The sequence below is a fragment of the Rhamphochromis longiceps genome, linkage group LG2 (assembly GCF_057381845.1).
Source record: "Rhamphochromis longiceps isolate RC_006_pf linkage group LG2, R_longiceps_female_GT1.1, whole genome shotgun sequence".
NCBI classification, from domain to species: Eukaryota; Metazoa; Chordata; class Actinopteri; order Cichliformes; family Cichlidae; genus Rhamphochromis; species Rhamphochromis longiceps.
The window spans coordinates 7,750,380-7,766,573 of record NC_140558.1 but is presented as its reverse complement, the minus strand read 5'-3'; the positions used below and the strand labels follow the sequence as shown (position 1 = coordinate 7,766,573).

The 16,194-nt window shown below is 37.6% G+C and overlaps 3 protein-coding genes across 5 annotated transcripts; 1 reads left to right on the top strand and 2 right to left on the bottom strand.

Moving 5' to 3' along the window:
• Positions 1–2,757: 2,757 nt before the first annotated feature.
• On the bottom strand, positions 2,758–15,039 carry LOC146676915 (catechol O-methyltransferase-like). The gene is made up of 5 exons (XM_085384027.1): positions 14,949–15,039; positions 14,757–14,821; positions 14,575–14,671; positions 3,021–3,217; positions 2,758–2,935 (listed from the first exon to the last, which is right to left on the bottom strand). Exons 1-5 carry the CDS (start codon positions 15,037–15,039, stop codon positions 2,909–2,911), a joined length of 477 nt encoding a protein of 158 aa, XP_085240153.1. The 3' UTR covers positions 2,758–2,908.
• LOC146676917 (uncharacterized) lies at positions 4,849–7,222 on the top strand. The gene is made up of 3 exons (XM_085416563.1): positions 4,849–5,058; positions 5,247–5,309; positions 5,661–7,222. Exons 1-3 carry the CDS (start codon positions 4,957–4,959, stop codon positions 6,771–6,773), a joined length of 1,278 nt encoding a protein of 425 aa, XP_085272689.1. The 5' UTR covers positions 4,849–4,956; the 3' UTR covers positions 6,774–7,222.
• LOC146676916 (uncharacterized) lies at positions 7,271–13,985 on the bottom strand. Of its 3 annotated transcripts, XR_014913055.1 has the most exons (10): positions 13,667–13,981; positions 13,416–13,478; positions 11,144–11,569; positions 10,877–10,937; positions 10,162–10,297; positions 9,844–9,939; positions 9,324–9,616; positions 8,339–8,527; positions 8,037–8,224; positions 7,646–7,784 (listed from the first exon to the last, which is right to left on the bottom strand). XR_014913055.1 is itself a non-coding variant. In XM_085416538.1 (8 exons), exons 1-8 carry the CDS (start codon positions 13,766–13,768, stop codon positions 7,477–7,479), a joined length of 1,485 nt encoding a protein of 494 aa, XP_085272664.1. In that variant the 5' UTR covers positions 13,769–13,912; the 3' UTR covers positions 7,271–7,476. The 3 variants fall into 3 exon arrangements, 2 of the variants coding, with proteins under 2 accessions (XP_085272664.1, XP_085272675.1); XM_085416538.1 differs by lacking the exons at positions 8,037–8,224; positions 8,339–8,527 and having other exon boundaries at positions 7,271–7,784; positions 13,667–13,912; XM_085416549.1 differs by lacking the exons at positions 7,646–7,784; positions 8,037–8,224; positions 8,339–8,527 and adding an exon at positions 8,546–9,036 and having other exon boundaries at positions 13,667–13,985.
• Positions 15,040–16,194: the final 1,155 nt, after the last annotated feature.

Sequence of the window (16,194 nt, the reverse complement as noted above, 5' to 3'; positions counted from 1 at the left end):
ATTTTGGGGGGAAGTTGGAGGAAGGGGTGTAAGCTGGAGTGGTCATAGAGCCTGGTGTTTACATCTGGCTGTACATCACTATGTACACTAGTGTTACTCTGTAAGCAAGGCAAGGAAATGTTAAATCACTTCTGACAGCTGAGAAATTGACCGCTTCTTGGCTCTTACACTTGTCTTATGGGAAGTAAGGAGGCTTTCTGTGCTGAGAAGTTGCTGGAAGCTAATAAGTGAGCCTTACACATTGTCTATTTTGTGTAGTTACATGCATAAACATGACATTTGAAAACACATCGATATGTTTGTAAGTGACTCAAAAATCCTTCCTAGTATGAAGAAAACCACTATCTCTTTGTGCATTATGGGCTGTTAAGGGAAAAAGAGCCAATGTGCAAATATCAACTTAAAAGACTAAAATGCAAAATACAAATGTAGGTTTGCAAATCCACCAGTTTGTGACTCTATGGTATCTGCATAAGGCCCAAAAGGGTGTACATGAATTAGGGGGGGAATGACCATTTCATTTGTTTGTTATTATTTACAGTGGAGAAAATAATTATTTGATCCCAGATAAATTTGTCAGTTTGCTCACTTGCACAAGTGCCAAATTGGACTTGATCTTATCAAGAAGATAACTTGTTTTATCTAGCAAAGCCGAAATGGGACCGACATCAGGGCAAAACTTGCAGTCAACATCAGCAGGTCGGAGCATTCATGGACGGAGTTTCATTTCAGGATGTAAAACTCACCCTAAGATTGCTGTCTTCTGGCTTAGAGAGGCTAGAGTTAGCTTGAACTAATGAACAGTACAATATATAGCACAGCAAAACACTCGCTTTAGTGGATAAACAACAGGGTCTGATCTGACGGGCAAGTTAGATTATTGTTTTTATATTACTTCAGCCAATGAAATGCCATTTTTTCAATCCACGGTACTTACAAATCGTTTTCATTTGAGCCGTCAATAAATTATTTACTTGTACAAAGTAAGGGTATATACCACTTTCTACAGCCCTAGCCAAGAGCAATGCAAGGCAAAAGGAAATAACCAGATATGTGTAATTTTTGCAGCATTCATCAAATGTTCACCATTGTTGTCAAATATTTATACTTAAGGTATAAAACATGCCGGTCTCTCAGTCAGTGTTTTGGCTGATGGTGTGCCCGAAGCAACAGGATGCTAAATAATAACAATAGTTGTACCCATGTTAACCAGAGAACATTAAACTGATAAATAATGCACAATAGTAAAGATGAAGAAACATTTATTAATCTGCAAGCTGTCAGAGTTTCCTGAAAATCTGTGTTTTTCCTTAAAGTCTAAATCCGCAAACGCAATCATGACTTTTCCTGTGGTATAAAGAAAAGTATCATCTATGTATGAGGTTATTAAGTATTAATGAGGCTTGCCCCATTACCTGTTTTGCTCTTTCTCGGTATTAAGAGTGAACAGTTAAACTGGATAGAGCTTAGGGCTTTGGTTTCAACCAGTTAGGGTGAGAGGAACACGGGTAGCATAATAGTAGTTTCATTCACTGCTCTTCCCCTGACTCTCATTTTCTGTCTCTCTTTAACTGCAGTAAGCTCTCTTCTTATAATTTTACATATTGCGACATTCATTATTCTCTTGTGCAACAGTTGCGACCTAGAATCTAGACCCTCCCTGAGGCTGTGGGAAATATTGCATTTAATTAAATCGTTATTGCACAAATATTATTTATTTATATCAGGCACTAAATTGTCTCTAAACCATGTAATGGCTTTCCAGCTGCGTTGAAAGCCTCAGTAACATCATTACAGACAAATTCATTAAAGTCCACCTGAGTTCTGCACAGAAGAAAAAACACTGAATCCCCTCATCTAAGATGTTTGGTGGAACAGTTAATCTTGATAGATGTTAGAGTCACTTAGCAGAAAAGGGAGGAAAAGAACAACTGAGTTCATTTTCTTGTTTGTTTTTGCTTAAATTTTCACAGAAATTCAGCTCATCAACGGAGGAAATATGTGTCAAAACGCATGAAACAAAAAAAACCCCACTAAAGATAAAGTGGATGTATTAATGCCAGGCTTAAATTTCCAATTTAAAGCAAAATAAATATGCATGTATTTACAACAAAATGGGTGGCATTCACCTTTAAACGCTTTCCATAACAAACACAGTTCAGGGTCTAGGTTGTTATCTTTTTAAGGCAGGAGTGCCACCAAGTGGTAAGTCTGTGCAGTACATCAGGTAATGTCTTCTCTTTGTTTCTTTTGTTGAGGCGAGGCGGTTGTGTAAGCACCTTAAGAATTTTTTAGGGATGTGCTAAACAATAGGAGGTAGTCATTTGTCTTTTGGGGGCTATGATGTGGAAAAGAAATAAATGAAGAGAAGTAATAAGCTTAAGTAAAGTAGATCATATTTAAAGTATATAACAAATGCTTCTTATTTCTGCCACAAAGGAAACTGTAATATCTTTGGAGACTTTGAAATACTGAGAACAGACAGACTTATAGGATGATTAATATCACTTTTTTATTTATAATAAAATTTTCTCAAAATTGCAGTTCTTTGCCTTATGAGTCATACTAGAGATTATGAAATATTTAACACCCCCAAAATACACCCACATCTTAGCTAAACTTTGCCATTGCAGACTTCCTTTGTACTTCCCTTCCTGTAAAAAATCTCCATCATAAATGGATGCTCAGTTTTGATGCAGTAGGAATCGACTCTTCCTCTGGTGTGATCCAGGACTCCTCTGAGATCGTCGGCTCTTTGATTCCTCTATTCAACAGCACAGTGCAGCCAGATGGGCAGAGGAGCTCCTCTCTCTCCAAGGCCAGCAGATCTAAAAGGTACTGCTGGGAATCGTGGTCCATTAGCACCAGATTTATGCCATCACTGAAAGAATTTAATGTTGGGATGGCCTCAGCTGAGCTGGGTAAAAACCTGGAACTGAGGAGGTTTGGAAAAGTGAGTAATAGAGAGTTATCTTTTAGAGATATTTTAATCATATTCTGGTTTAGAGTCCTCACTGTACCTGGGATTGCTTGAAGCCAGCCACCAGGATGATTTCCTCTCCAAGATCTGCTGTGACTGGGTCCAGCACCACTGTGATCAGTCTGCCTCCATGGGGCAGCAGACGAAGCAGACGGCCAGAGCTGTAGCCACAGTGCATTCTGAGCTCCAGCACCCACAAAGGGCGGACACTTTTCACTACGTCATCCAGTATCTCACCTGAATCCACAGGAACAACAAACTTTATTTCCTTTGCACACACCAGGGAGTATAGTTGACATTTTGGAACATTTTGACATTGTGGAATGTAGAACATATGCACCCAATAAATAAGTTACATTACAATAACTTATATTAATGAATATAAAATACAAAAATGTATTACATAATAAATTAAGGGAATGGTTACTAAACCAAAGGTAGGTACCTGCTGCCATTTCAGCCAAACTTGCTTTTTAGCAAAATATAGTAATTGCAAACTAATAATGTTTAGTAAATGAAAGAAAATTAAATAAATCAAATGGTTTAAAGCAAGTTCACGATTTACCATTGCATTGCTAAATGCTCAGTGTTCAAAGAAAGGTGTTATATTTCTGACTTTTGTGGAAAAAAGCATAAGCAAGTTGGGTAAAATTGCAAGATGTTGTGGTATGAAATGCTCTGCTGTTACGACCCGGCTCAAAGACCGCAACATAAAAAAAAAGAGATTAATACCAGAGTGTTAGTGAGAAGAGGTTTTATCTTATAATGGAATACCAGGTTGGCTAAAATGGCTGGTGCCACCAAGGCAAAGACAAGTGAGCTCCTAGGGAACTTGCCTCAGTATGCTTTTATCCACACCTGACTAGGTGTGGCCAATTAGCACCAGCTGAAAACATTGAGATGATTAGGGGCTGCAGAGGGACGTAACATCTGCAAAAGCAACATAGTTTGTAGAAACTGAGCTAATGACTGCTACTTTTTATTGTTTTCCTCTGACAGAAGTGGAAAATATCCAAAAGCATGAAAAAAAAAAGAAATATTTTTCAGAAGTCTTAAAAGAAAAGGCAATGGGCCCCACGGGGTCTTGATGTCATTATCATGTAAATAAATTACACAACCTTTATTATTTTACCATCAAGTTGCAAATGTAATTGTATATCTAAATAAAAGAGACTGCATCTTATTTATTAATGCGAGCATTCACAAACTTTTTTGCAAAAATATCATCTTTATTAGAGGCCTTATTCGATAATTGTAGCCTACTGCATCATTGCATAAAAATAAACAAATAAATGAGTACAGCCTACATTCTTTATTCATTATATTTAATGATAACCATTATCTATGGGGCGCCGTTTGTAAACTGAAACATGCCGAAATTAACAGCAACATTTTTCCACATTTAGCTCTAAATCTTACAAAAACATGTTTTTTCGAGTCATTTTTTACAACATTTAGTAAAATATTTGTAACTTTTCATATTTAAAACAGGATTTTAAATGTTAAATCTAAATGCTAAATGTTAAATCTAAATGTTAAATGTTAAATCTAAATGCTAAATGTTAAATGTAAATATTATATTTAAATGTAAATGTTAAATGTTAAATGTAAATATTATATTTAAATGTAAATGTTAAATGTTAAATGTTAAATCTAAATGTTATATATAAATCTAAATGTTAAATGTTAAATCTAAATATTATATATAAATCTAAATGTTAAATCTAAATGTTAAATGTTAAATCTAAATGTTAAATGTTAAATCTAAATGTTAAATGTTAAATCTAAATGTTACGGGAAACTAAATATTTAGCTAATATGCAAATTTATTGTACGGGTCAACGGAAATACCAAAATAAAAGCTTCAAGAAAACCTCCCGCGCTAAAGTGTGCCGGTCGCGGTCAGGTTCTGTGTTTGCGCTCCTCTTACGGTCACTTTTGACTGCCATGAGCTGCTTCGACTATTCCCTACCAGCATGTCCAGCGATTTAGCTGAAAACATTGGAAGAGCCGTTTTGTCGGCCATCCAACGATTCAGCGGTAATGCACCCTCGACCTCACAAACGCCGCAGCACTTGGTAAGTTTATTGTATAGCATTTTGGACGGGTTGATAGCAGTGTTAGCAAAACTAGCAAAGCTAAATTACTTAGCTAGTCCTCAATTATTTCATTTGGTAGGCAGCAGACAGAGATCGAACATCATACAACTCTATTTATTTATTTGGTAGGTAGGTAACAGTCGTTCTTGATGTAAATGTTTCCTTAGGAATCCAGCAATGCACCTGGACCAAGTAGACCTGCCGTCTCCACTGGGATACCATACTGCTCGGTAGGCCTTCTTACACATATCATTTAGCTGACTAATTTCTGTTTTTTCTTTGGTGTAATATGTCACCTTAAATTAAATCCTGTCAAAGTAATGATTCTGATTCTACATACATTTCATCTTCTTAGGGGTCCATCACTAGCAGTGTCACATCACCACCAACAACATTCACAAGTTTTACGTCATATTTTATTACTGTTTTTGCTCTGAAGTGTCTTTTGATTGCTCACTTTCATATTTTAAAACTATTGATAAAATATTACTCTAGCTAATCTGTCACAGTACAATTGCCTCAAATTACCCATCTTTTGTTATAGAATTGTGCTCATTGAGATTTTCTGTGCCGTGTTCTAGGATGGTTACCAAGGAAGGCTTCAGATTTCCAAAGAGGAATTGGAAAATGTTCTTTCCCTGAAAACATCTTTTACTGAAGCTGCATCTATCCTTTCCATCTCCAGGCCCACTCTGTATAAGTTACTGCAAGACTATAATATCTCAGAGTCAAAATTCAATGTAATCAGTGACCATGAGTTAGATCAGATAGTGTCCCAAATAAAAACTGAACATCCAAATGTTGGAGAAGTGATGCTGATGGGTCATCTGCGTTCCAAAAACATAGTGGTTCAAAGATGGCGCGTAAGAAAGTCACTGCGGAGGGTGGACTCGGCTGGTGTTCTATCCAGGAGAAGAACTGCAGTTGCTCGGCGAGTATATTCTGTGCCTCATCCAAATTTCATATGGCACATAGATGGAAATCACAAACTGATTCGTTGGAAGTTTGTTGTTCATGGTGCAATAGATGGATACAGCAGGATGTTGATGTTTCTTCGGTGCTCCAGCAATAATCGAGCTGAGACTGTGAAAGCCCTCTTTACTGCAGCTGTTGGACAATTTGGCAGACCCCTGCATATCAGGACTGATCACGGAGGAGAGAATGCTCAGATTTGGGAGGACATGCGAGCAAGCAGGGGTGAAAGCTCTGTCTTAATGGGAAGTTCTGTGCACAACCAGAGGATTGAGCGTTTCAACCGAGACTTAAACAACAACTGTAGCCGCATTTATGCACCTATATTTTATGAATTGGAATCACTTGGTATCCTAGACTTAGAAAATGCAACAGACCTATTTTGTCTTCATTATGTGTTTCTACCACGAATCAACCGCACTTTGAAGGAATTCAAAGCTGGATATAACAATCACTCTGTTTCCACTGAAGGTAATAGAACTCCCATCCAGCTTTTTGCCTGCGGAACTCATGTGTCTCATCGTCACAACCCAGAACTTTCTACAGCAGAGGTCTCCATACCCTCCTTGTCAAACTCTGAAAGTAGGTTTGTCCCATTAAATGACAGCGATTTACAAGAGCTATATACAAGCATTCACCCTTTTGAAGAAGACAACAATAATGGTAAAACATTGTTTCAACGAACACAGCAGTATATTTTTAACAAACTTGTAAATGTGTGACCTCAACCACAGGATACCAGCGATGTTCTAAAGAGTGATGACACTTAATATTCTTAAATGCTGTACAGCAAATGCAGTTTTTGTACTACTGCAGAAGCCCCTCCCCTCTAGCAGTGATGCCTCCTGCCACATAAGGACTCAGAGTTAATGACTGACAGTGACTCATAGGCTATTCAGAAGGCTACAACCACTTTTAGTTTATGGGTAAAACCAGTTATTCAGATTGAAGTAAAGATCAAATTCACACTGTAATACAGTATAACAGTGAAAATTATCAACACTGAACAGTCAGTCTTTAAATCAATTCACAAGATTATCTACAGTATTGTTTTAATCATTGTAAAGTTGCAATAGTCTTAATAAATGTTGCTGTTAGATGTCTAAGTAATCCTGGCTTGTTCTACAAAGCATGTTTAGTATACTCTGTGCATAAACTGTTTTGAAGTGTCCTTGTTTAAAAAAGAAAAGCTTAATAAAATTATTGTATTACACCAGTGACTTTATTGATTTGTCGTTGAAAATACAGATTTAGCATTTTTATAAATCTATTGAAGCTTTGAAAATTATTACATTTCAACATTAAATGCAGTCAGAATTTATTTCAACTATCTTGTATGAAGCAAAGTTACTTGAAACTACAATTAATGAACAGGATTAGAGTTAACAAACCCACCATTTTAATTTCACTTTTTTTGGAACATGTTTAGATGGTGCTGAATAAAGCTCCATTCATGAGTGCTACTAAGAAGCAGTAATGAAAAGCATCATCATCAGCCATTGTTGTTTCATTCACAAAAAGCTGAAGCTCATTTGCACATGTGTGTGCAATCGGGAGATGTTTGCTTTCATCGTGAATGAATGTTATTTTAGGAGCTGGTTGAAAACCTATGGCTGGAACCTTGCTGCTCCCGGTGGCAAAAGCCAAGATGTGACCAGGCCTCAAAGCCTTCACAAATGCCTCTTCATCCTTGGTAAGAGTCCTTTCTCCAAGTGAGTCTCTCAGCTCTTCATCTAAAAACAAAGAAAAACCACCGTTAACCTGGGGACACTAAAATAGTTAAAGCTTGAGCTAACAACTAAATGATGGCTAATGTTTTTATAAAAAATACAGAGGTTCTGTCTTTGCCTTGCTTGTCAGTTGTAAGCTATCATACATCTTTATTCCTGTTTTGTGTGCGCGCATGTGACATAAAAAGACAAAGTTTTACTTTAGTGTCCCGAATTGTTTCATGGCCAGACTACATTATGTGAATTTCTGCTTACTTTTGACACACTGGAGAAATTCCCGAAATTTGACCACCATCAGCTCCTCTAACTCTTCTGTTGCTCCCAAGGACAGAATAGCTTGGCCTGAGAACCCCAGCAATTAAACTGGCTGTCAGATCTTTGTCCTCCCCCGATAGGTCAAGCAGAACACGCAAACTGGGGTTCTCTCTCAGGAGTGATAAAATCTAGACAGAAAAGTTTAGATAATGGTTAAATTCCAGTTTTAAATATAAAAAGTAGCTCACTCTAAATGATTATAAAATAATGACCAATTGATACAGAAAAAATATAAATCTCACTCCATAGTAGGACAGTTGATCGAAACAGCTTTGCCGTTGCAGAACTGCGAGGTATAGAGCTGCATTTTTCACAAACAGATCTTTATTGGCCATGGTGACTGTGAGTGGAAGACCTTCAACTTGATATCGCCATGAGTCGCAGCAGCTGACTGCTTCCTCCAAATCATGTTGAGTTGTTGCATTTACAACCTAAATATTTAAGAAAAACACTTTAAATGTTTGTTTTTTACCAGTGTACACAAATACTGCAGATGGTTCATTTTAATTGGACTCGAAACGTTTTTGTTTTGGTTTATTTGGCTGTATTTCACCAATATTTTTTTTTTTTAACAAAAAGGAAACAAATTGAAAATATAATACATGGAATTCCCTCTAATAACCAAAAGTGTATTTATTATATATTATAAAAGAAGACCAGAAGACTTGTGAATATAGGAAATATTACAATATTCTTGTTATAATATTGCAATTCCCCTTTTTCAGATTCTCTCTTAACTCAGGGTCACCTATATCATCCAGTGTTAGGTGTACTTGAAGAATGTCTCCTGACACAATGTAGTCTACTACATGTGGAGAGAGAAAGGCAGGTGCTTCTCCACCTTGCACTATTATCGTGGACAACATCCTGTCAATGGTTCGATATACTCCATTTTGCAAGTGTAGGATGTTAAATTTCAGTGTGCATCCATTTGGTGTAGCTGAAAAATAACACACAAAAAAGTATATTCTGTACAGACCCCAAACTGATATCTTGAGATTGACAGACAAAAATGTATTACTTTTTTTTTTTTTACTGTTTCAGACACACAGAACATAACAGATTTATTATCTGTAGTCATTTATTAACTTGTTAATGTTCTGTCAAACAATGTTCAGATCAGGTGGTTGTTGCGTTTGTAACATTATAAAAACGAGTGTCGTCAACAAGCCTTTAGGCCTTGAGTAAGTAAGTAAGTTAGTTAGTTTGACTGTGAAATCCTATTACCTTCAAAAGCACCACTGTCCTGAAAGATGGCCTTCACCAGTAAACGGAAAAACTCCCGCCTTGGCCCCCCAAGGTCAGCAGCATCTTCCTCTGTATCATGTTCATCGCTTGCAAATGTGACATAAAGCATCTCACAGCTTTCTGCAAACTTGGGTCTCTTGAACTGACGCAAAGCAGTCGACCACACATTGGCTCGACTGATATGGAGTTGTCTTGTTCCTGGTGTAATGACTTTCTCACTATGAGCTCTAAGAAGACCTTCAATTTCTTCTTTGCTGAGCTTCTTAAAAGACCTATATAAAAAAGGGACAATGACAAACAGATCTTGGGGAAAAATGGAAATTTGCTGTACATTTGACTCAAGTGCACAGAGTTACAACATATAATTATGTTGTGATAGTCCATATTAAATTAGTCAGAAATGAGCAATTACCTTTGTAATTGTGTAACTGCAAAAAAATGATGCAAGTAAAGATGCAAATAAAATATTCAATTATCAAAGGTTACTTTCAAATCTTACCTTGAAATATGAACTTCACTCTGTCTATCAGACTCTTCTAGGAGGCTACGCTGAATTGCCTCTTCAAGAGCTTCATCTTCCTCCAGAAAAATAGGGCTAAGTAGATAAGAGATATTAGAAATCATAAAACATGTCAGCCTTGAAGAATTTCTCACACTACATCATTAAAAAAAAAAAAAAAAATTAAATGTAAATCCTAAAGTTGCAGTCATTCAGCAAAAAAAACCCCAAACATGCAAATTGGAAACTTGCATCAAAACAATATCCTAAACAACATCTAAAATGAAGGATTTCTTTAACCCCTAGACAACAGCTTACACAAATTCTGCCACATTATATGGAAACATCTGCTGTCCCTCTGCCTGTCCCTCATTTTCACTCTCTTGAATGCAGCTCTCTGTTTCCTGATGCTTGGCCTCACTTTCACCTGGTGTTGTAGACAACGCATGATGCACTGAACAAAGGAAAGAAGGTCAGCATGACTTGCTTCATAATGTTAACAGCCTTTATATATCCTTATATTAGTTTAAGTGAAAGTTGGGCACATATTCCTCCTTGGCTGTAATCACCTGTGATAATTCGTAAACATTAAAATGGTAAATGGCCTGTATTTGTATAGCACTTTTACTAGTCCCCCCTAAGGACCCCAAAGCGCTTTACACACCCAGTCATCCACCCATTCACACACTGGTGAAGGCAAGCTACAGTTGTAGCCACAGCTGCCCTGGGGCAGACTGACAGAGGCGAGGCTGCCATATCGCGCCATCGGCCCTTCTGGCCAACACCAGTAGGCGGTAGGTGAAGTGTCTTGCCCAAGGACACAACGACCGAGACTGTCCGAGCCGGGGCTCGAACCGGCAACCTTCCGATTACAAGGCAAACTCCCAACTCTTGAGCCACGATCGCCCCAATCGGACAAATTAACGATGCTCTCATCAAACAAACCCCCCAGGAATTATTACGCACTGCAGTAACAAAATCTAACTGGTCATCGAGCTTAGAACCTCACTAGGTTTTCATTCACATCACATACCTCGTCTTCTCCGGCAGACTGGACTTTCAAAGTCACTGTCAGACAGCTCTTCTGGTTCCTCCTGAGGGAAAAGAAAGCATGTTCTACATAAAATCAAATACAGTTGCACCAAATCACTGGTAACACAGAGGCACATGGCTGCACTAAAAACTGTTTACACCTGCTGAAACTGCAATATTAATTAATACAATTAATAAAATTATGTTAAGGGAACAGACTCACTTTTTAGACAATAAATATTTCTGCACTGCAATATAAAATGTTTACCTGTGCAGGTTTTTGTATCCCTGCCATTATATAGAGGCAGGTGGTGGAACAAATCGAGCCAACTTCTTGGCCACCCCAAAGAAAACTGCTAGAAACATTTGGTTTCATTAGTCGTTTACATCCTCTAATTGTACTCAAATACTCAAAAGGGAATGTCTGGCCAGTTGACAGTGCAAATGTTCTTCTGAAGATTGCTGCTATTTCTTCTCTAAGTTGTGCTTCAGACCAGTCAGATGTAAAGGAGATCTTCCCAATAAGGCCATCTTGTGCTAGTTTTGCTCGTGAATCTCCTCTCGGTATGAGAAACGTTGATGTTGAAGACAAGGGCAAGCACACAACATCTTTTGTATAGTGTTTGCAGGTCTTGTTTTTTCTCACAAAATGTGAGCGCGTAGCATGAGCTTGAGGAACTGATGGAAGAGGAACCTGAAATGAATTCAAACACAGATACAGATAGACACCTATGCATTACAATACATCCGTAAGGTTTCTGTTATCTGTTCATTAAAAACAAACAAACAAACAAACTGTAGACTCAGACCATCTTACTATTGTCTACCCATTACACAGAAAACTGAACCTTTTGTATCTTGTAGATTAGCATTTGGTGATTGTTGGTCAAGTTGGTGATTCAGTTCCCAGGTGCTCTAATCTAGAGCTCCCAATGAGTTTATCCGACTATGACTGTGTGCGAATGTTGGACAGAAAAAGTGCTTGTATTAATCTGTGCCTGTGAATGGGTAAATGAGATCTGTTGTATAAAGTGCTTTGAGCACTCAATTAGAGTAGCAAAGGCCTGCAATTAGGTCAGTGTGTATTTGGACCCTAACAAGTTTTATTTTGTTGCCCGTTTACTGAAACATATTCCAATCAAAATTATATCATGGACATGATGTGCAGACTAAGCTTTAATTTAGGGTATCCATATTAAAATGATGATGTCATTACCAATTAAGCAGATAAAAGGCCTGGAATTGATTTGAGACGTAGTGTTTGCATTTTGAAAATTTTACTGTGAACAGACAACATGCGGTCAAAGAGAACATAACAGAAAAAAGAAAATTAAGAAATTAATACAGCCACTACAGTGACCATCAAAACGATGAAAAATATTGACGTAAAATTTATTTTGCGACACCACAGAACAAATGATAGCGTATAATATGAAATGATAGATGTTTTCATATCGTCATATCGAACAGCCCTAATACAGAGGGTTCACTGCAAGGTGCAAGCCACTCATAAGCCTCAAGAATAGAAAGGCTAGAATGGACTTAACAAAAAAAACAAAAAAAAACAACATCTAGTAAAAGCCAGCTAAATTTTGGAAAAACATTCTTTGGACAGATAAAACCAAGATCAACCTCTACCAGAATGATGGCAAGAAAAAAGTATGGAGAAGGGTGGAACGACTCATGATCCAAAGCATACCACATCATCTGTAAAACATGGCAGAGGCAGTGTGATGGTTTGGGCGTGCATGGCTGCCAGTGGCACTGGTAGTGTTTACTGAATATGTGACACGGGACTGAAGCAGCTGAATGTGTTCAGATACATACTTGTCTGCTTAAGTCCAGCTAAAAGTAGTCACATTGATTGGGCAGCATTTAATAATAAAGATGGAAGATGACCCAAAACATACAGTCCAAGCACCCCATGACTTTAATAAAGTAAAGAAATAGAATATTCTTGAATGGCCAAGTCAGTCACTGGATTTTAACCCAATTGAGCATACATTTCAGTTGTTGAAGACTAAATTTAGGACAGAAAGGCCCACAAACAAACAGCAACTGAAAGCCAATGCAGTAAAGGCCTGGCAGAGCCTTAGTAAGGAGGAATGCCAGCATCTGGTGGTGTCCATGACTTCAAGACTTCAGGCTGTCATTGCCAACAAAGGGTTTTGAATAAAGTAATAGAAATTATCATTTTATTTTCAGTTATTTAATTTGTCTAATTACTTTAGAGCCTCTGAAATGATAGGATTGTGTTTACAAATTAATTTTTCCCTCTCACATTTTTATGCATTCATTTAGTCCAACCCACTGAATTAAAACTTAAAGTCTGCACTTCAACTGCATTGGAGTAGTTTCATTTTTAATTCATTCTGGTAATGTACAGAAGCAACATTAGAAAATGTGTCTGTATCCAACTACTTATGAACCTGACTGTATATCAAAACCAGTCAGCTAAGATAAGATAACATACCTTTATTAGTCCCACAAGGGGAAATTTCATGATAAATGAATTAAATGATATGTGTAAGAAGGCCTACCGAGCAGTATGGTATCCCAGTGGAGACGGCAGGTCTACTTGGTCCAGGTGCATTGCTGGATTCCTAAGGAAACATTTACATCAAGAACGACTGTTACCTACCTACCAAATAAATAAATAGAGTTGTATGATGTTCGATCTCTGTCTGCTGCCTACCAAATGAAATAATTGCGGACTAGCTAAGTAATTTAGCTTTGCTAGTTTTGCTAACACTGCTATCAACCCGTCCAAAATGCTATACAATAAACTTACCAAGTGCTGCGGCGTTTGTGAGGTCGAGGGTGCATTACCGCTGAATCGTTGGATGGCCGACAAAACGGCTCTTCCAATGTTTTCAGCTAAATCGCTGGACATGCTGGTAGGGAATAGTCGAAGCAGCTCATGGCAGTCAAAAGTGACCGTAAGAGGAGCGCAAACACAGAACCTGACCGCGACCGGCACACTTTAGCGCGGGAGGTTTTCTTGAAGCTTTTATTTTGGTATTTCCGTTGACCCGTACAATAAATTTGCATATTAGCTAAATATTTAGTTTCCCGTAACATTTAGATTTAACATTTAACATTTAGATTTAACATTTAACATTTAGATTTAGATATAATATTTAGATTTAACATTTAACATTTAGATTTATATATAATATTTAGATTTAACATTTAACATTTAGATTTATATATAACATTTAGATTTAACATTTAACATTTAGATTTATATATAATATTTACATTTAACATTTACATTTAAATATAATATTTACATTTAACATTTAACATTTACATTTAAATATAATATTTACATTTAACATTTAGCATTTAGATTTAACATTTAAAATCCTGTTTTAAATATGAAAAGTTACAAATATTATACTAAATGTTGTAAAAAATGACTCGAAAAAACATGTTTTTGTAAGATTTAGAGCTAAATGTGGAAAAATGTTGCTGTTAATTTCGGCATGTTTCAGTTTACAAACGGCGCCCCATAATTATCACATCCATAAACATGTGTTCTTTTTTTTAGTTCAGTTTTTAAAGTCCTTGAAACTATTAACGCAGCTAATTAAAATTTGTGAAATAGCATTTTAAGTAATGAAATAAAATCCATTTGTTCATCCAAAATGAGTAAAAAAATAGTATTAAATGGTAGACCTATGTCCGTACACTCACCTTGACCGTTCCACTTCAAACCTGCCCACAGGTTGCTTGCATTAAAGCAGGCCGTGAGGATAAGCAGCAGAAATGAGGTTCTTCTGCTGCTGGGTGTCTGGTTGTATGATCTTAGGTAAGGAGCTCATTCAACTCGGAGTAAATAAGTCAGTTGAGATGCTTCGGCTACCTGTATAGGATACCTTGTGGACGCCTCCCAATCCCTGGTCAGGTTTTTCAGGCTTGGGACACAAACAGAGACACGCTGCTGGATAGAGTATGTACGTTTGTATTTATATGTATGTATTATACACGCTCCCTGGTTTGTAAAACCATTCGGGGATAATACCCCCAGGGAAAGCCGAAGACAGGAAGGTCTTGGCACCCCTGCTTACCCTCCTGGATAACGGATAGAAAACTGATGAATGAATGGATAAAGCAGTACTCGCCAAATTTCAATATTGCTCGTCCAGGATCAGAGTCCATCCTGTCAAACACAGGTCATCTTGCCTCTTGTGGAAGTCAAGCAGGTGGTCAGCATAAACGGATCACTTTTTCTCTCTCTTACAGACTCTCTGTATGACTAAAGTCCGAAAGACAACACTGTTTGGTGGCATCCATGAAGCAGGCGTGGTGAGTGCACCTAAACTACAAAAAGAACATACAATCGATGGTGCTGTCTGGGAAACTCCTCCTCCTCTCTGTCTGCACCACTGCTTTTTTCCACAAGAGGTCAGCAGAGATGAAGGTTAAGAATGCCAGCAATCATTTGGAAAAAAGAGTCTGTGGGGCTTTGAAAAGTTTCAAGGGTCGTCGTGGAACTGACAAGTCTCAAAGTATACAAGGCATGGGATGCGACTCCAAATGTTTTTGTGCGGAATCTGCCATTTGACGAATAAATAATTTCCCGATGGGTATTTCACTCATTGCTGGTTGTTTTGGCTCCAGGTGGACAGCTGGTAGTACTGAGCAGTTACAACTTCCATTTCAAACACTGATATGGCAGAAGTAGAACTGCCTTAAGGAAAACTCTGACAAACAGATAAAATAGGTGAAAAGAGAATAACCCAACAGTTGCAAAAGCGTGGAAACATTGCTGAACTTTCGTTTGCTTATATTTACAAAAGTGTTCTTTTTTTTTTTTTTAAAGACTAACACAATTCTCAGAAGTCTGTAACAGAATTAAACTGATAAATATGAATACATTATATCATAGAGCCTGTAGAGTTTTGTTAATGGAAAATTATGTTAATGGATGAGCATCTGGAGTTTAATGTTGGCCCTCAGTTTCAGGCGCCTTTGCTCGAAATCTGTGCACTTCCTCTTTTCTAAGTTGCCCCACATAATGAAAGTGGGTGTGAGCTCCCCAGCGTGCTGCTGCCCTCGTTGGCTGCCGGTGAAGCGGCGCTGCTCTGTGTATTTTTGGTCGTTGGAGCTAATCATACTGCAGTGTGCAAGTCCATCAGTCCAGCGGAATCAAGCTGACCTAGAACTGCTGGATTATAACCGGAAGCAAAGCACGGTGCCATCAAAATAAGAGCAAACACAACATATCAGCGTGGATGGAAGGCTGTAACCATGGAGATGACCAGCTCTAGAAAGAAATGAAACATACTTGGCAACATATTGTTGAACCATTAA